The following is a 21312-nucleotide window of genomic DNA, read 5'->3' on the forward strand; positions in this document are numbered from 1 at the left end:
GCACATGGTTTGTGCCTCAAAGCGCTGCGCCATCAAGACGCCCAGCGATCATGTTTTCATGTCCTGTACCAGACATTACCTCTAATGAATATGGTGTTTTTATGCTCTATCGAAATAAACTAAGAAATTAAGACAACCCACACACCTCTTCCTTTATCTGAGTGAGAGACTGCACCATTGTTGCTGTTCTCCGCTGTACAAGAACTGAGTTGCCAGTTCCTCATTTTACTTCATGTACCTCCTCTGTTATTTTGCTGTATGTAAAGGCCTCTGTCAGGCCTATGTTCTCTAAGGAGTGCAACATCAAGATTTATAGTCCTAAAAAATAGTGTTTTTACTGTAAACCTCAGTTCACTGACATCTGTTAATTTATGAAAAATGGACTGAGGTGGAGGGGTGAGAATGGTGGATTTTGAAGATCCAAGAAAATGCAAAATAGAACCTGGGGACTCAAGCCAAGATACAAAAGATAAGAATAGATTTATTTTTTGGCATTCCTCTTTTACAAGAAAGTGCATCAGACAGAAAGAAAGAAAGTTGTGCCACTGGCCTGCATCATTAAGAAACGATTTTTATCCAACTTCACATTCACAATGTGAACCTATGATATATAGCTAGAAACAAAAGAGCAAAGAGGGTCATCACAAGCTTTCAACTCCACTGTGATGCTGAAAAACAATTGAGCTGCTTGTAAAATTCCTGCATTGTGTTCATATTGACCTACATATCTGTTAAGGGAGGAGTGGATATCAACAGGTGTCATTTCACACCTCTTCTAGACGCCCGCAGCCTGACTGTCAGCCTGAGTCACACTGAAACGCTCCAGGGCCGAAGCTGAGTGTGTCAGTGCAATCAGCTGGATGAGATGTATAGGTGCAAACATATTGGAGAGAGTATCATGGCTGAACTGTCACTGAGCACAGAGAGAGGGTGATGGGTGTGGAGGCACTTGGCATGACATATAAACAATTAGCAAAAACAAACACACACACACACACAGCTCCACCATCATTGCATATTGTAAAGAAGGCCACGTTGTGAAGAAAACAATGATTTTTGTTCCTAATCACCCAACATTCAGTGATCTAGAAGTGATGAGCCTTATCAAAGCCAAAAATAATATGTATTTCATACAAAATGTTTTTGCTGATGAGGAAATTAAGTCATAGCGGCCAAGAGGACACAATATTGCAACACATGAACTGTCAAGGTTCATCTGTCCCCTGGTGAGAGTTCAAAGGTCAAATTCCCCTGCAGAGCCATGAGTCAGTGTCTTGGAGCATAACAAAAACCCTGATGAAAAAAACCCAGCACGGCATCAAAAAATCTAATTAATTTCTGTTTTGGCAACTTAATCAAACACAGACACATGCAGCTCATCACTGGATCAGCAGTTGAACTCTCCTCCCCCGTCACTCTCTCTCTCTCTCTCTCTCTCTCTCTCCAGGTACCAGCTGTCTTCATCTGGTGTGTGTTGTGCTAACCTCCTGTGTCTCCATGTTCAACATCCACGTACAGATCCACAGGGACCTCTCACCTTGAGCCGTGACCAATCAGCACCGGGAGGAAACATGCCTCTCACACTTCTACTGGCCCATTAAACTGTCAATCACAAATTGAAGTAAAACGACATGAAAACTGCAAAATGGGGGGAAAAAGTATTTTGAGAAACTCTCCCGGGCAAAGGAAATCTTGAAAGAAACCAGAATGAGAGTTTTTTTTTTTTTTTTGGCATTTCGTCTTTATTGGATAGTGTGAATGGCTGCAAGGAAAAGAGAAAGAGAAGGGCTATGATGTGATTATATGGTGAAGCCTTATTTTGCCGAGCCACAGAACGCTGTTAACGTGAAAAACTTCTGTTTCCAGTGAAGTCAGATGGGTCCTTATGACTGTGACTCATTCAATCATTACTATTCCCATGTGTCTACTCTATTGAGTAATTTATCTTACTGTAAAACTACAAGTAATTGCATTTTTTTTTTTATTAAGACACTTCTATACCAGGAGAGCAACTGACAACACAGTAAGGTGCCAGATCTCTACGCAATCTCTCTGTGTAATAACTGACGAACACATCAGCCCATCTTCCTGATTGATTCCCTCCACTTACACAGGAGAGAGAGAGAGAGAGAGAGAGAGAGAGACCGCACAGCCTTAGTTTCCATGAGAACCTGCAGTATAACACTGAAATTTCATGGCCACAGCGGATGTTGGACAACATGGAAGGAAACGGATCACCAGCACTTCTGTTGGCGGATAAACCTTAACAGTAACCAGACGTGCTGCGCCTGTAACCACACACACACACACACACACACACACACACACACACACACACACACACACACACACACACACACACACACACACACAGCATCAGCATTTAGATCACTTCAATATGAAAGGAGCATATTAAAAACAGAACATGCAAACAGTGTCCATCAACATGACAACTGATTCTTTTCCTCATGGATTCCTAATGTCTGTGGATATCAGCCAATGCCGACTTCTATCCCTGGTTCCTTTTCACAGAGAGAGAGAAAGCGAGAGGGAGGGAGAGAGAGAGAGAGAGAGAGAGAGAGAGAGAGAGAGAGAGGAAACCAACAGCTGGTTTAGACCTTTCTCACATTTTCTTCTCCATCCATCTGTCTCTCTGTATCTTTCCACACCTCATTCTTCCTTAATCTCCTATTTATCTTCCACTTCGCCCATCCCTCCGTTTCATGGTCCCTCATGTCTTCCTGTCACTCACCCTGTGTGTGTGTGTGTGTGTGTGTGTGTGTGTGTGTGTGACTTTGAGTGAGTGTGTGGATGGGTGGATGTGGGAGTTAGAGTTCTTAAAGATTATTTTAGTTGTTTATTCTTCTGTTATCCTCTCCATGTATCTTCATTTAGTTCATTTGTTTGGAGTTAAAGGTAGTGTAGTTTTATTTGTTCTATTGCTGTTTCTTTGTCAATCTCTCTCTCTCTTGCTCTCTCTGTCTCTCTTTCTCACAGCTTTTTCTGATGATGTGTGTGACGGGACAGCAGTTGTTATTGGTGGTGTAACGTGTGTGTCCACGCCCCTGTTATCAGTGCGTGACAGATATCCCTCTCTACTGGGCCCTGTCGGTTAGGCCATGAGAGAGAGAGGGAGAGGGAGAGAGAGAGAGAGAGAGAGAGAGAGAGAGTGAGAGAGAGAGAGAGAGGGAGAGGGAGAGGGAGAACGAGAGGGAGAGGGAGAGGGAGAGAGAGAGAGAGAGAGAGAGAGAGAGAGAGAGAGAGATAGAGGAACGCAGTGGAAAGTGAGCAATGGAGAAATAAAGGAGTGGGCGGTAGAGGGTGGTGGGGGTGAATATGTGTGTGTACGTGTGTGTTTCCCTGTGTGTTTGTGTGTGTGAACATGTTAGAGTGTAGTGTGTTTAACCAGACTGGGCCCCAGGGTGACGGGGTACATGTGACCTCATGCAGACACAAACATGCTCTGGGGGGGCTCACTGATGACACCAGCCCTAAGGTTTACGTAGCTCTGTGTGTGTGCGTGTGTGTGTGAGTGTGTGTGTGCGTGTGTGTGTGTGTGTGTGAGAGTGTGTACCGCTGCCAGGAAACATGAGAGCCCCAACAGGATGTACCGTGACAGGAGATGAGAGGAGAATGGAAATAAAGACAAATAGAAAGAGAGAAATAGGATGATGGATTGATAATAGAGAGAGAGACAGAGAAGCAGACAGTGATGTAATCAATTAGCAACACAATTACTGCATTTACAACTAATTCTCTTCTCCAATTCTCCAAAAGCGTAATGAATCAATTAGTGGGGATTCCTCTCTTGCTACGCCATGGACAATCAGTCAACACTGTAATGCATATCACCCTAACACACACACACACACACACACACACACACACACACACACACACACACACCACTCTCTCTCTCTCTCTCCCTCAAGTGTTAATCCAGGGGTTTTCTGATGCGGTCAAGTATCCACAGAATTCCCAGTTGACCCATAAGGATACAAAGCCTCTCTCCCATCACATCCACTCCACTCCCACAGACGGAGCAAAAGAGAGGGGCAATCAGACTGATCCAAGATGCCGATGTGTGACCTGAGCGAGACAAAGGGATGGGCAGAATCTGATCCAAGAACAGGGCCGGCGGGACATTAGAAAGAAATGCCTGTGTGTGTGTGTGTGTGTGTGTGCTGTATCAATGCGTGGGAATGTATGCTGGCTCACAGCTGTGAGTAAAGCGGTGAGCAGATGCAAATTGAATACATGTGAAGGGACTGAACATGGGTAATTATTAGAGGAGCGTTCCAGAGAGGAAATAACAGCGCAGCCCCATTATGGATACAATTCTGAAATAGCGCTGCAGGACTATAGTTGTAGTCCTGCAGCTGGGGCGAGGGAGAGTCAAGTGCTCGTGGAGAGATGAATCATGAACAGGTAACAATAGCAACACACTTTGTGCAAAGCTCTTTTCACTGCAGTCGAGGACACTGGATCGGCAACAGTGAGGTAGAGCAACGAAGACTCTCTCCCTGGTTCCTTCTAGAGTTCCCTCCATTTAAGATTTCTTTCTCTCTCTCATTTTCTCTCTCTCTTTGTCTCCTCCTCATCTGTTCATCTGTTGGTGAGGCCTATTGTGTGGGCAGAGTATCGATCGATCCTCGTCCTGGCTACAGCCGACCTACGCTCTATCGCTATTCCCTCGTTCCAACTCCTGATGAGTGAAAGATGAGAGGAATAAAATGTAGAGAGGCAGAAGCAAAGGCAAAGAAATCTCCTGCCAGGAGCGTGCTTCCCAAATGAGCATTCATCTCTCTCTGTCTATTTTCCCTTCCCGTTTCACCATACCAAGGATGGATCCAACACAAACTGACCAAATACCCATGTTAATGATTTCAAATAAATATTAGTTCATGCAAGACTGGCAGGTTCTGTACAGGATTTTATAGATCTGACCCAGATAATTCAGATGACAAGTCAGCTTCTCCATACTCTGACCCAATAAGTGCTGTACAAAAGTAGCGCAATCTATAAATAATGCTGAGGATTTGGGTCAACCAAACACCCTAATTGCTACAAATACACTTTGTGGGCAGGAGTAGTTAAGAGATGAAACGGCTTGGCTTCATATTCCACATAGTTATGGCTTAGGTGATCATGGAAAATGAGGTGTTCATTATTACTTTATGTCTGTCTCACTGTAAGCACGGTATTTGGAGCCATGACACAATGACATAGACATTTCCTGCATAGTTCAAAGCTTTGTTTATCTTCCAACTCTTTCTGCAGAGAGACAGTCAGCCAGGTCAGTGTGTTTTGGGTTAACAAGGGCAACTGTTGACTGTATTATCAGGTCTGCGGAGATAAGACATGGAGACACATGGCTGTGTTCACTCACACACACACACACACACACACACACACGCATAATACATTCATGCATTCCCCCCACCTTACCAAATTCCACCCTTTCTGCCCCTTAACTCCCCAGGCACACACACACACACACACACACACACACACACATGCCCACCCTCATTCCCCACTCACGACCTTCCACATCCCACAGGCCATGTTTTTACTCCAGGCATTCCACACGTTTACACACACTACTACTACTACTACTACACACACACACACACACACACACACACACACTCACAGGGTCCAGACCCCCGCATCTGGACATAACACAGCTGGTATTCAAAGAAGGGGGGGGGGGGGGATCCTGCACACCAGCTCCATGTGTTACAAAGAAAAAGTGAGTCACTTAAAAACTGTACAGTCACTTAAAAATCAAATGCATATAAATGAATATCTGATATATGAATGGGACACAAATCTGACATACATGGCTGTATTCTAAGTAATGTATAATTATCGACTATTATTTAACTTATTTCTTACTCCTCCATGTTGGTGAGGTGAATAAGAAGGTTCTCTTAGTTGACTTTCCTATATAAATAAAGGTGAAAAAGTCTTTGCCAAAAAGGGAGAATGAAAGGAGATTTTCGACATTTTTATCATCATTATCAACTGTACTGCTACTACTTGGCCGGATAGTTCCTTTTCAAAAAAGCAAGAATGACTTCGGAGTGTTACACACACAACTACACACACATCTCATCTCGTTAGAGCAACATGAAACACTCCCAAGTTTTTTTTCACCACTTGGTTCTGGGTGACGGACAGACATTGTACACAGATGATCACACAGAGGGGAGTTTGAATCCTGCCCTCTGCTCCCAGCTGACTACCTCCAGACAAACCCCTGCGCTGTGTCCTGTTACATTAGAGCTGACAGGCAACATCTTTTTCCTATTATCCCAGGCAGAACGAGAAACCGAGACCAAGGGGGAAGAACCGGGAAGAGACGCGGCTCTCCCAGAGTGAGGCGGCCTGAGCCTGGGTGTCCCGAAAGCATCTCGGTGCTGCCATACAGTTTCGGTTTCATTATGCGCCAGTGGGCAGAGACAATCATGTTTTTTGGGAAACTGTGTCCTGCTGTGGTAGCAGGGGCAGAAAAACCACAAACCAAAGGGACATTAAAACAGTAATGTGCCAAACAAGAGACAAAAACATTTTACTCCGTCACGAGACTCTTTCCACATCTGCAAAGCGAGGGAGGGGGGAAAACACGGCAGAAAAAAACAGAGGACAGAGGTCAGAGAAAACATATTTACAGGCGGTTGTTGGTCTATTTACTGTAACTCTAAATGCCCCGTGAGTGTCAATGTAGAGAGCAGTGTTTCTCATATATGCATGTGTGTGTGTCTGTTATGATACGTCCACAGGGTGCATTAGTCATAAACTCCTCCTATTTCTCCTCTATTTATCAATGCCACCAAACACCTCTCCTCCATTCCTCTCTCTCCCTCCCTCCCTCTCTCTCAGATCCAGCAGTGCTACTATCTGTGTTTATTCAATCCTGACCCCGCGACCTCCAACCCTGACCCTTACGTACTCCGCTCCCTCCGTCCATGTGTTTTCTCACGCAGATCTCTTTCACTGCAACGCCACAATCATCACTGCCGACATGAACTGAGACTAAAAGACCAATTTGGAATCATTTCATTTTTCCAGTACATAGAGATTCTCTGTAGGAGACGGTTGGGAATCCCTTCTGTATTGCTTGTTCTCCACGTTGGGCTTGTTTAGTCTCTGTTGGTGTTTAGGTGGAAATCAGAGCTTGTTATGGTTTCCCCACCTGTGATACACATGGGTTAGGGTTAAAATAAAAATACGCACATAAGCTCATATCCTCATGTGAGCGTGCACACACAGACACAATGACAAACACACATTCAATACGCACACAAACTTGGATTCGCTCTCGACAATGCAAACGTGCACGCTTATGCATGCAAACACACACATACACACACACACACACATACACACACACACACAACTCCTCCTCAAACACCCCCCCCCTCCTCTCTCTCTAATTGTTTTGACAGATGTGTGTCCACTCTACAGGGAGCAGATGTTTTCTCGCAGGTCTCTGTAAAGCCTAAACATGATGTAAAGGCCAGTTCACATGTTAGTCTTTATGTTAGTAGTTGGGTCAATCCCATCTGACCCCTAGCCTGGGCCGCTACAACTGTTTCAACCATCATCAGCCTATGTATGTGGATGTGTGTCTGGAATTGACACCCATGTATTTTGAAATACATGGGATACAGTGTCCTTTAACAGGTTTCAGTAAAGTTTCAGGTCAAGGAAGAAAAACACCAAGATTTGGCTCACAATGTTTTTACCTGACAGCAATGGGATACAGACAGAAATTTTGGACTGACAAACCAACTTTCTTTCTAGTTTCTGACTTTTTAAACTCAACTATTAACCAGCTTACTAACTAGTTTCTAAATAACCAAGCTTTAGACTATAGTTTCTGGCTTTTCTGAGCTCATGGAAAAAAACTGTCATGCTAAAAAAGGCTTGATTCAATGTGGCCATATCAAAGAAAAATAACAATTTAACTTACTTGTGGAGTAAAGTTCTATGATGTAAAGTTCTATGATGCTATGTGTCTGGCTGGAAGGTGTGTTCACCCCCACGCACATACAGTATGTGTGTGTGTGTGTGTGTTCCCCAAGACTTCATATGCATTTTACACCAAAAGTCTTTCTCTTTTCCTTTCTCTGTGTATCTCTCTCTGCCCCTCTCTCTCACATACTCTGCATTTATCCTCAATTTTGCCTAATTTTGCCGTTGTTTCTTTCCAGCACGCTAATTCCGATTCTGACCATTGCCATAGCAACAGCTTTCTGTATACTTCCTAACAAGCCCGGTGCTACCGACCAGGAGTGCGGCGGGGTTGGTAAGAACAACAACAAAAGGCCACAATGTGTTTGTGTGTGATGGAGGCTGCGGAGCCGCGGAGCCATTAAAGGCCTCACCGCCGACAGAGAGAGAGAATTCAGGCGGGGGAGAGGTGGGGAGCGCCAGAGACGATGCCCCCAAAAATGTAGCAATTTCCCAAACAGGCCAGGAACTTGTCTCTCTCTTTGTGGCTGTGGAATAAATAGCTGTGATGAATTCTCATGTCTGTCTGTCTGACTGTCTGTCTGTCTCTGTCTGTCTGTCTGTCTGTCTGTCTGACTGTCTGTCTGTCTCTGTCTGTCTGTCTGTCTGTCTGTCTGTCTGTCTGACTGTCTGTCTGTCTGTCTGTCTCTGTCTGTCTGTCTGTCTCTCTGTCTGTCTGTCTGACTGTCTCTGTCTGTCTGTCTGTCTGTCTGTCTGTCTGTCTCTGTCTGTCTGTCTGTCTGACTGTCTCTGTCTGTCTGTCTGTCTGTCTCTGTCTGTCTGGCATGGCAAAGCAACAAAACAGAACTGAGGTTTGGGTAAAAAAAAGTTGTTTGTCTGAGTGGCACTTTCACGTGTGATTCATGAAACGTTCGTATCTCGCCAATCACAGCGTAAGAATGATCGGGCGTTGATAAATGTGGAGGCTGAAAACAATCGTCATTTAAATATCACGCCCCTAAATATTCTCGTTTTAGAGGCCTCGCCCCCAGGGTTTACGACATGGAGAGGCGTAATACGTCCAAGAAGAGAAACTTCTCCGACCTCGAAATAGAAACTCTAACGTCTAAAATCCAATTGAACCAATTAGTTCTATTTGGCAGCCTGAAAAGTGGCATCAAAAGAAGTCGGAAAAATGCAGCATAGAAAGAAATAACTGCTGCGGTCAACAGCGTTGCCGTCGACATTCCAGCTGAGGTTTGAATATTTAATTTATACATCCGTGATATGTATAGCCAATATATATATAATAGTAGCCTAATATAATAGCTTGTATCGCAATTCTTTACATTTAGGTGAAGAAAAAATGGTCAGACCTCAAACAAGTAGGCTATCTCAAAATGAAAGAGAAATTAATCTTACACCAGAAAACTCTTAACCCAGTTAATTGCAAACAATTTGAAAATACCTATTTATGGAATGGGCTATATGACACAGTCAATGTAGGCCTTTACAAAATATAATATTTTGCCATAGGCTACATATTTTTAAGTGATGAATATGTGGCTGCATATGCTTAGATGCCAGTCAGAATACTATATGGTCTAATCCTAACAGTTCTCCGACTCAGCCAGATTTACTCTGCTGCACCGCAAGTCCACGCTGACTGGAAAACTTGCGTACACGAGTTGAGACTTGACGTGAGATTTGATCGTAGCCTCCGCTCACGTCCAAATTGATAAATGCCGAGCCTTGCGTGGAAATGACCGTACGCCCAGTTTTCTGTCGTACGTTCGTTTCGTAAATGAGGGCCACTGTGTCCAGGTATTAACAGTAGCTGGCTGAGAAGATGGCGAATTCACAAGCAGATGGGGAGCCAGCAAGAGCTGCGACTGAGGCTCCCTGAAAATAGTGAACACGACTACCACCTACACAGACATGAACACACGCGCACACACACACACACACACTCAAGATGAAGTGACACATCAAGGTCTGCTGGCAACTCAGGTAGTCCAACTTGGTGATGTAGTTCTCCAGTCACGCAGTAGCCTGAGACAACAGCATTTGTAAGAAGAAGTAGGCCTATATGATGATATTCTTGTCAATAACCTGACTACAGTAGACCTACATGTGTGTGTGTGTGTGTGTGTGTGTGTGTGAGAGAGAGTAAAAAAAGGTTCTCTCTGGGTGGTGAGAAAGTGACACCTGAGACTTTATTATGGGCTTTAGTGAACATGACACGCCCCCTTTAGGAACATCTCAGTGTGTATACAGTGTGTGTGTGTGTGTGTGCGTGTGTGTGTGTGTGTGTGTGTGTGTGTGTGAGGGGGCGAAAGAGAGAGAGCATATGTGCGGCAGAGGGCTGACACCTCAGGTGTGTGGTAAGGTAAGCTGATACATTTCAGACCAAGTTGTAATGTTCTTTCCCTTAATGCCTTTCTTTCTCTCCCATCTTTCCTCCTGAAATAGGCTTTTACACATTAAGTCAATTTCCTTGTGTCCAAGTGAAAAACTGTGGGCTTTTTACACTGTAAATCCATCAGTACGTCTATGAATGTGCCAATTTTAGTCTGCTGGCTGCTACAATACCTACAAACTGATGAAGAAATTGATAGACAGGAAAAGACTAAAACCTCAATTTAATATATTTCTTCCAGCCTCACCAGAGAGAGGTAGAGTGAGAGACATTTCAAGATATCTTTAAGGGAATATATAGTGGTGTTTTACACTTTTTGGTTCAGGCCCTTCATCATATGTCTATTTTATATAATCAAAAGGCTATTTCCCCATTGAATAGTTTAAGTTGATGCACAATGTATAATACACACTATATAATACACATTATATAATGCACAATATATAATAAAATAAGTTTATAGGTATTATTTTCAAAGGTGAAAGCACGTTGAATCAAATGCAACGCATCAGGCAACCCCTCAAGTTATTGTCCAAAAGGAACAAGAAGTTTCTATTTAAAAAAGTGTATCATTTGCATTGATGGATGCCAATGGGATGTTTAATGTAGTTTCAAACCATGGGTCGTATGAGCATGGAAGGCTGTGCAACTATAAATTACAAATTTCACGGCAGGCTGAGTGCACCGAGGAGGAAGCTAGGTGGGTCTGAATTAGCAGAAAAATGACAAACAATGACAGTGGCATTTGCCCTTAAGTCTTAAGGTCTTTCTATGTTTGTAGTGCTGGGGGAGGTAGGCCCGGCTAGAAAGGACAAATCTGCTTTCAGCTATACCCAAGCTCCCCCAGCTTAACAGCCTTATATAAGCTTGTGTCATTCACTGTCACTCATGGACCACAGTAATAGCCTATTAAGGCCTGAAACACGGCTTTCTAACAGCCTAACACGACTCAAATGTAATCCTGTTGTGCTGGAGAGCTTTGAGAAAAAATGAGAAGATGAGAAAAATGGAAGAAATTGGGTTTTGTTCATGGTTTATAGTTTGTGGTATTGAGTTAGCAATGCATTAAGGGAATAGAATTAGAGTGTGAATTGTGATGGGCGGGTTCGCATTTTGGAGGTAGACACACAACCTTCTTCAAGGGTATGAGCCACCCATACCAATAATGCATACACTAACAGTACTGTAGGGTGCTCTGGATAAAATCATCCACCAAATATATGTGTACTACTGTTACATCACATACACATAATATGCATATGCAGTAGGGCTGCATGATTCTGGATAAAATGAGAATCTCGATTTTCTTGCTTAGAATTGAGATCACGATTCTCTCACGATTTTTAATATACTTCACTGCACTCTTTTGCTTGATACAGACAGAAACAACAAAAAAATATGATAATGCCTGTAATGGGACTGTCACATCAACTTTGCGGGTCAAATGGGCTTCAGACAGTACACACACAATGTAATTAGGCTATAGAATAAATTCCAATGAAATTTAAATTTAATTAACGGAATAAACTACTCCAATCTCCAGCTGGTTTATTCCGCCATACATCTCATTCTGTGCACACAGCAGCACAGTGCAGCATTAAGTATAGCCTTAGTTACAGGGAAATTACCTGGCTTCCTAAATCTTTTTTTTCGGGTTGCGGATCGGTTTCGGGTCGTTGTTTTATGTGTATGAAAATGGGTCGGGCGGGTTCGGATGTGTCGGATCGGGTGGTCGCAGGTTGAAAAAAACCTGACCAGCGCATCACTAATGTAAACAGTAACCTGATATCTCCAAATCTGCTGCCCTACAAACATTAACGGTAGGTAGCATCATTACCTTGTGGTATTTAAGTAACGTTAGTGGAATTAGTTTAATTGATAACCGTGTGGCAATGCATTGGGCCTGTCAAAGATATGAGCTTGTTTTTTAACTGACAAAACAGCTTAATTCAAACGCTTGATGAATCCAACACTTATAAAAACAATTAACTTAGGCCTACATCTCTCTTCTTCTTTTATTTAGAACACAACCTTTGAACAAGTGTTCTCCCATGTGTGTCTACTGTTTTCCATTTTGTCTCTCTCTGGAGTTCTCCTTTCTGCCTGCTCTGCATGTGCGCATTTCGTCACGTGGTGAAACGGTGTTGTCACTTGTTAGGAGCGCTTGGTTTGATGCAACAGATGTCCCTGATGAACATGCGACAGAATCGTTGTCATTTAGAAATGAGATCGCATGGAGGTATGAATCGAGATCGCGATTTTTATACGATTAATTGTGCAGCCCTAATATGCAGACACACATGCATGCACATGAGTGCACACACACAGACACAGGAGTAATGGCCTCCACTGGACTCTCTTTGCTGTCCCACAAATCAAGACGAGGGTAAACATGAGAGGAATGCAATGAAAAAGAAACCTGGGGGATGAGAGGCCATAAAACAGAGGAAAATACAGTCAGTGTCGTATAACCTGGAGAACACATGCATGCATACATGCACACACGCACGCACGCACGCACGCACGCACGCACACACACACACACACACACACACACACACACACACACACACACACACACCTAGTCAGTGGGGGGTTTATTAAGCCAATGTGCAAGTAATTATGGCTGGAGACAGGGCTCAGTTTGTGTATGAGTGTACGTGTGTGTGTGTTTTGTCTGTGTGCATGTCTACCCATGTTTTTGTCCATGTCTGTGTGTGTGTATGTGTGTGTGTGTGTGTGTGTGTGTGTGTGTGTGTGCGTGTGTGTCCATGAGGCCCTTAGTCTATAACCTGTAGCTCCTCCTGTTAACAGCAAGTGATGGAATTCAAGGTAACCTTAAGAGTCCGGTTGCTTTGGCAATGCTAACCTAAGTACACGCACTGAAAGACAGGAGAGGAGAGGAGAGGAGAGGAGAGCAGAGCAGAGCAGAGGAGAGGAGAGGAGAGGAGAGGAGAGGAGAGGAGAGGAGAGGAGAGGAGAGAGAGAGAGAGGAGAGGAGAAGAGAGGAGAGGAGAGGAGAGCAGAGCAGAGCAGAGCAGAGGAAAGGAGAGGAGAGGAGAGGAGAGAGGAGAGGAGAAGAGGATGGTAGTGCAAAGACAAGAGAGAAGGGGGGGGATAGAAGAGAGGAGAAATGAGGATAGCAGAAAAGAGATAAAAAAAAACTCCAAGCAAAGCTTCCTCCAGCTTTGCTGACTCCATTTTTATCATATCATCGTTATCATTTAATGAGTTTGGCATTCAAATCCATCGCCGTATTTCTAAAGACCCGCCCCTGTCAAATCTCTGAAGAGTTCAACATTGCCTTAATATTACTGCTTTAAATCCAATCTGGTCAAATGAAATGAGATGGAAGTGAAACCATAACAACATGAAACGCTCACACCATCTTAGTTGTTTAAGTGTGAACTGCGTTGAGCAGCTCAGTTTACTGTCCTGCTCTCTGTCAGCCTGGTGGTCAGGTCTTTACAGGCTGGTTTACTGGCCTCAGCGGAGGGCAAGGTGGTAAAACACACACACCGTGGTATTAGGGGTGTACGACGGCTAGTGCTGCATGCACACACATACTGACATACAATCACACACAGTACACACGTAATACACACTTACGCATATGCACAACACACACACAGAGGGAGTTATGCGTTTCACTTTCACGTAGGACCAACCTCCACCCTAACTCTCTCTCCCAAGTGACTCAGCTGCCCCACACCCCCCACACAAAGCTCCAGCTTCCCCTCCCTCTGCCCCATACAGGGGGGCCCCACTTCCTGAAACTCCTTCCAGCAAAGATTATTATTGGCTGCTCTCTCCCTCAGTCTCACTTTCCCTCTGTCCAAATGCTGTCTGCACTCTCCGTCTTTCTTTCCCCCTCTCTCTCTTACTCTTTTTCTCTCCCACCGTCCATTCCCTGTGCTGTAGATAAAATATGAGAAGAAATGTGCTGCTGTCAGCAGTCTGCGCTCTCCTACAGATCAGCATGAGTAAAAGTCACCAAGGAAACATCCAACAGATGAATAACAACTCCAAGACTCACAGAGTTCGCAGACAGGATGAATCAATGTTCTGTGCAGATGTTTAGAATGCTCAGTGTCAGTCTTGATCACTCAATGATCAGTGGTTTCAATGATCATTTTTGCCTCTTGCCCTCTTTCTGCCCATTGCTAATGACTACCCAACATAATAAATGATATGCTGTTTCAGTATGCAATGTCAATAAAGAGCCTGCATATCTGTGATGGAGTGGCTGCATTTGAGATGGGGCAGGAAACAGAGACGGCCAACCCATGACAGATTAACATAGGCATGTCCAGCTGCAGAATCCCATTCCCTTGGAGGTCCACAACCAACAGAGAGAGAAAGAAAGAAAGAAAGAAAGAAAGAAAGAAAGAAAGAAAGAAAGAAAGAAAGAAAGAAAGAAAGCTAATGGATGCAGCACTAAGGGCTGCAGTAGCCTAGAGGTTAGAGACTTGTGACCGGAAGATCGCCGGTTCAAATCTCCTGACTGTCTGGGAAAATGTGGATGGGGAAAGTGAATGAGTAACACTCTCCACTTCCTCAACAACTACTGTCGAGATGCCCTAGAGCAAGGCACTCAGCCCCTGACTGCTCCAGTGGAGCCACTCAGTGTCCAACAGTAGAAGATTGTGGTTGCAGGTGTAAATGTGTGCAACTGTATGAATGTGAGGCAGGGTGTTGCTGGAAAAGAGCAAGCATGCTTAGTCAACTTTCCCTGGATAAAAGGTTCTGTAGAGTGGAGGTGACAATGGCACAAACCAAACCATAACACCTCTGCAATGCCACGTCTTGTTTCATGGCCTCATTTGAAAGACCTAAAATATTCCTAAATGTATTCCTGAAGTTATTTAAACCTACCGCAACAATCTGCTTGTGCTTTTCTTGGAAGAACGGCTCACAAATAATGACTTCGATCCATGCCAAGCACTCCACTTCGTCTTCCAAATTTCCCTGCTTTGTATTTGTACTGCTAATGCCTCTTGGCTCATCCTGCTAGTCTATCAAAAACTGTTCTGCCATTCTCTTGTCCTTTCTTCTCATTCTTTCATTAGAGACAGAGAGAAACACACAGAGAGAGAAAGAGAGAGAGAAAGAGAGAGAGGAGAGAGAGAGAGAGAGAGAGAGAGAGAGAGAGAGAGAGAGAGAGAGAGACTTTTAAGCATTTCCTGAACCTAGCTGGACCATCTCACCCTACAAACTGCTGGGTTTTCTCTCCACGGCTCACAAAGCCATAGGAGCTCAGCAAGGGCTCTAAGGCACGCGCGCGCACACACACACACACACACACACACACACACACACACACACACACACACACACACACACACACACACACTCACACATACATGCACACACTTAAAATTTAACTGATTGGCCTTGTCACTGCTCTTGTAGAAATAGTGCTGAATGCTGCTCACATATTGGCAAGGCGAGCCTAAGTGAAAACACATGTTGTGTGAATGCAGAAAGCAGAAGTGGAGTAGCCTCATCTCACTGATAGAGCCCATGTGAAACCAAACCCCATCAGATCTTTGGGTTCCGGGAGAGTCAGAGCGGGCGGAAACACGTCCTGTTTTCTAAGTCAACATGGAATAATCAAATACTGCATAAAATGAAGTAAAAACAAAAATAAATTACCATTGTGCAATGCAGGGCAGACCTATCTTTACTCGAACTGACTGCCTATGACAATCATGAGCATGTATGAATAATCATAGGAAGATTAAGTTGTGACACTCCTTCCCTATTTAGAACATTGTTTCACAACAAATATGAACAACAAATAGCTGTGCTGACAAAAGTGTTTAGAAACTCTCCAAGCCAGTAGCATTTCTTAGAAGTTATTTGTGGAATTTATTTACAACCTCTGTAAAATTTCCTGTTCTGCAGAAATAGAATCACTGCATTGTCCATGGTCAGAGTTCTGAGCGGTCACGCCCTCTGACCCTTCTTGTCCCCTTTGACCTCTGACCTGGAATCTGGAACCCATTCAAGTAGCCATGGTCTTCCCTCAGGACACATCCACATATACACACACACATCCTCAAGAACACATGCATACAGACACAGAAGACACACAAAACACACAAACAAAAGGGACGGGACAGAGAATAGCCTCTAATCTTCTAATCTAATCTTACACTGGTAGGCAGCTAGAAAAACAAGACCGGGGTGAAATCATATCTCAGCTAAAGGGAATCTGCTCAGACAAAGATTTGGCCGCTACCTGCAATCTGACTGCTAATCAGTTTAGTATTTTTAACTCTTGTGCTTGGGAGTTAACAAATCTCAAAAGAATGTTTTGTCTGAGTGTCTAACCTGGCTTACAATGACAGGATAAAGTCATGTGTTGGTTCACTAAGGAGGAGCAGGAGGGAGTGTGAGTGTCAGTGAGGCCCTATCATCTTATTTACACTGATGAAAAAGAGACTCCTTGGCTCTGTGTACAGTACATTAGCAGTTCTCAGTTTAAATTAGGGATGGGACGATATGCTTATCTCACGAATACGTATCATACGTCGTATCTCACGATACGTGATATGGGGTTCACGGCTCGATACAACCACAATACAATGTAATAAGAAAAAGTTCAATGACAACAAAGTGTGACTGTGCAGAATTATGTTTATTTCTGAGCCACAAATCTTTCTAGAAATGGCTTTGGCTTGCTAGAATGTAAACAACTTAAAAATGTCATTACAAAGTGCAAATAACGTAATTTGGATGGAGAGCTTGTGAAATTGTGATGGGCAAGCCGTCTCAATTGTGATTACTACAGCAGAATAAAATGTAGCTAATATTGCGATTCATTTTTCTGCCCCATGATACGTATTGTCACATTTTTGTATTACCATATATTGAATTTCGATATATCGTCCCATCCCTAGTTTAAATGTAACTGGTCTGACAGCTAACAGACTGAAATTAGCTTCCAGAGGCCTGTATTAACATCTGTTATCTCAGTTACATTTCATACCACGAGTTCAGCAGGATGCCGGCAGCTGGATCCAACCCATAAAATACTAAAATACATGTGAAAAGATTGAGGAGCACCTCACCTTCTTAAATGTCAAGTTTTGAATATCCCTTGTCATATAAACTTTATTTTGATGTAAGGTGCCTAAAGCATTATTGAGAACCAAATTTGAGAATGATGTCATTTGTAAATAGTTGAGTAATGAGTTGAGTTGATTTTATCTATTTTGTCTTTATAAAGCACTTACTAATTGCATTTTGAAAAGTGGTATACAAATAAAGATGATGATGACTGTAATGATGATAATGATGGTTACTTTTACTCATAACACCCAACTTCTGGAGCCGGTAGAGGACCGACTTACCTTCTTGGCAGCCCTCGAGGGGGACCTCCGGGTGGGCTTGGGCACCTGGCCGGTCAGCCCGACTGGCTGCTTGGACACCAAGCCGTTCTCCCGCTTCTTGCTGGGGGAGGACGGGGCTGAGGACGGGGCGGGGGAGGGGGAGGGGGAGGCCGGGGGAGAGGAGGAGGAGGGGGGAGGAGGCCCGGCCACACGCACGGCCATCTCCTCGGTGGCAGTGAGGCGCAGGCTGCGCAGCATTTCATCCGTCGCACGGTCCACCACCAGCAGCCTGGTCTCATCGTCCACAGCCTTGATCCGCTGCACCACCTGAGGAGGGGGGGGGGGTTGAATGAAAGCAGGGAGGGAAGAGGATGAAGTGAAGTAGTGATGGAGGGGTGAGGGAAGGACCAGCAGAGAGTAGAAGGAGAAGGTGAGAGAGGGGAAAGAATAATGGGTGCAGAGGTGGGGGTGGGGTTGGGAGCACAAACATGGGAATATTGAATAATTACATCACATTTCTTGACCAGACATGTAAAACTAGACATGAAATTTTAATTTAACCACTGGCTCAAGACTATAGACACACCACAACGTCCATACTGTTTTTTGGCAATTGTTTGTAATTTGCAGGTCATTTCTTTGGAAAAGCAATTAAAAAAAGAAACTTGGTCAAAGAACCTCAATGTACAGCCACAAATGTACTGTGGCTCAATCTGAGAGCTACAAACTGCATCTAAAAGGGCAGAATCCAGTCACATCAGCGAGAACATTATGTGTTTAACCATTAATTAACACTGAAGCCGTCTCTAGAAGCTTCCCCTCTGTGTTAGAGCATCTTTGTAAAACATTTAAAACTCTATCCCTTAATTTATACTCTTCTTGGAAATGATGCGTAGAGCGGGGGCACAGAAGATTTAGAAGATGGAGATGTGCTTTTTTATGTGTAATTTATAATAGACATAATAGAAACAAGGAGAGGAAGGGAGAGCACAACATTTGGCAAAGTTCATAAATTCTCAAATTACAGCAGTACATCGGAATATGTTAAGATAAACTGTATGTGTCAAAATAAAAGCAAATTAGCCAAAAATGTAGGCTATTTGTGCATAGAATATATTTTGAGTGGCCAAAATATATTTTGGATATACTTGCATGTAAACAATATATAGTGAGAAAATACATGTCCAAAATCTACATGCAAATACATTTTTGTGGATTTTGAAACACATCTCTCAACATATTCCAAAGTGTTTTTTTGCCGCATACGGCCCTTTGCACAACTAACTTAATATGATACACCCTATACATTTTTGACACCACAAGCAGGAATATTAAGCCCCCTCTTCCTTAGTGATCTATACTCTGTGCTCTTCAACATTATTCATTCCAGGGCTATGAAATTGTTATCAAAGGTATTTAAGGACAATAATCAGCGGACCTGTTCTATCTCTGCTTCAGCAAGGTCACAAGTGTTACAGAGAAACCCAGTCAACACGGGGTCAGGGCGCTGATGTTCCTCTGTGTTTGTGAGCTTGGAAAAATGATTATCTGAACCTGTTGTCACCATCTGACAGCCAGCCAACACACACAGCCTCTTGGATACAGACGTCTTTGGAAATGAAATAAGACCACAAACCACTTCAAACTGAGGTGGATGCAGTTTGCCTATGATATAATTTATTGTTGTACGGTCAAGACTGCTAATAATATAACTGATGAGATGGATCATGCATGGTAAAGTCCACTGAGTTCACTGTTGATGGGGAGGTTCAGTTTTTGATGTTTGCCAGTAACCTGCACTGCTGTCTGTATATCCTCAGCTGAAAGGATCCAGAGTCTGCATTATCGTCACACAGATTTTTCAAGACCTTTCTAGACTTGACATGTAAACACATTCACCACTGACTTGCTGATGTTGACCGTAAATTTCAGAAATAGATGGGGATTGCTGGAATAGGCATAGTATGCACTCCAAAACAAATTCAAGTCTTCCCAAGATCATAAATAAACCTTAGCTCGGTTATTGCGCAGAAAACTGCAAAGTACAGCCTATCAGCCCTTCATCAGCGCATAGCCTACCTTCTTTCCAAACAAAGGAACTATGTACAGGTTAGTAGATGGAGCAACTTTGCAAAGATCCCAGAAGAACAATTTTGGCACTTTTTATTCATATCTTTTTTAATAAAAGTACCACAGGGCTGTATAGGGGAAAAGTAAGTCTCAAGTGTTTCACAGTAAGAACATGCACACTGCTGGTGCGCCACACCAGGAGGCCACTTTGGGCGGCTGGTCGGCCTAGCGGTTAGAGAGACCGTCCCACACCAGAAAGGGTCAGGTTTGATCCCCGCAACAGCCAGTGTGTCAATTAACAGCCGTGTGTCCCTAAGCAACACAATGAACCCTCCACCTGTAGGAGCGCCTGGAAATGATCCTAGATACGGAGGTAAATGGACTTGCCTGGTGGTGTGTCTCTTTCTCCACATTTTCCCCGTTCACTTCAACCACACGGTCTCCAGCGCGCAGCCCCGACTCTTCTGCGGGAGACGCGGGCTCCACTTTGCGGATGTATTGTCCGCTCTTTCCCTTCTCTCCATGCAAGTGAAATCCATACCCATTCTCCCCCTTTGTCATGAGACAAAGCCGCGGTTTCAAGTCGCTGTCCATTTCCTCCTGTCGTCTTAAACTTTCCACAGTTGTCAGTAAAGGGTAATAATCCAAATGCAGAGACGTTTATTTAGGAGAGCGGGCGCACGGCTAAACTTCCACGGAGCGAAAACAACATATCGGCCCGGTGCGCACACTGTTTCCCATGACGAAGCAATACGTAAATCACATGTAAGCAGCTCCAAATACACTTTTAGGAGATTAAATTCCAGTACAGAGAAAAGCACCCAATAAAGGCAACCTTTAGGAACACGAAGCGACAAGTCCCCCGATCGTGTTTCTTGGTGTCCAGGCAGAAGCGCATTGCTGGCGTCTCCAAAACTGATCAGTCGTGGCGCGCACAGACTTCAGTGTCTCCAATAGCGCATCCTTACTGCTACAACTGGAGACCCCCCTTGCAACGTATTGCACTCGAAAAGAGCATCAGACGGCCACCTCTCCCCCGACCTTTATCCATAACAACCGGTCGGGGAATATGGATTCAATTACAATTTGTGCAGGGTTAGCGCCTGGTGTGCAATAGCACCACCTCCCAGTAAGCCCGGATAGCGTTTGTCTGTTACTTCGAAGGAGCTGAAACATATAATAGTGGTCAGATACAGTGGCTTAAAGATTATACAATAACGCCCCTGGGTGGCGGAAAATTGTCTGTGAACAATGACAATCTTTTGATGAGTTGATCAGCGCAATAGAGATGCATTAGACCACGGAACCCCATTTAATGAGATTTTGTCCCAATGTGCATCACCCGAGAGGATAGTTGTTGCTAGACATGACTTTGTGGAGAACTACATAACTATACTGTCTGCACTATATTGGGGAGAGTGGGGAAAGTAAACGCGATTAAGAAAATATAGTCTTCCTTATACCTTCTCTCATTGAGCTAACTTCTAGGGAGTGAAATAACAGTGAAATTAAACTATTGCTACTTTT

General features: G+C 43.8%; 1 protein-coding gene across 1 annotated transcript in view; it reads right to left on the reverse strand.

Moving 5' to 3' along the window:
• The window catches only part of LOC139651032 (Na(+)/H(+) exchange regulatory cofactor NHE-RF2), a 42422-nt gene extending 21661 nt beyond the window's left edge, over positions 1 to 20761 (reverse strand). The window contains exons 1-2 of the mRNA XM_071527861.1: positions 20173 to 20761; positions 17737 to 18042 (exon numbers count right to left, since the gene is read on the reverse strand). Of these exons, the coding sequence (XP_071383962.1) occupies positions 17737 to 18042; positions 20173 to 20379 (513 nt within the window). The 5' untranslated portion in view covers positions 20380 to 20761. The remainder of the gene's footprint in view (positions 1 to 17736; positions 18043 to 20172) is intronic.
• Between the last annotated feature and the right edge of the window lie 551 nt (positions 20762 to 21312).

The sequence above is a fragment of the Centroberyx affinis genome, unplaced genomic scaffold (genome assembly GCF_046629955.1).
Source record: "Centroberyx affinis isolate AG114_WGS23_722 - 3 ecotype Tasmania unplaced genomic scaffold, CSIRO-AGI_Caff_v1 ptg001583l_1, whole genome shotgun sequence".
Taxonomy (NCBI): Eukaryota; Metazoa; Chordata; class Actinopteri; order Beryciformes; family Berycidae; genus Centroberyx; species Centroberyx affinis.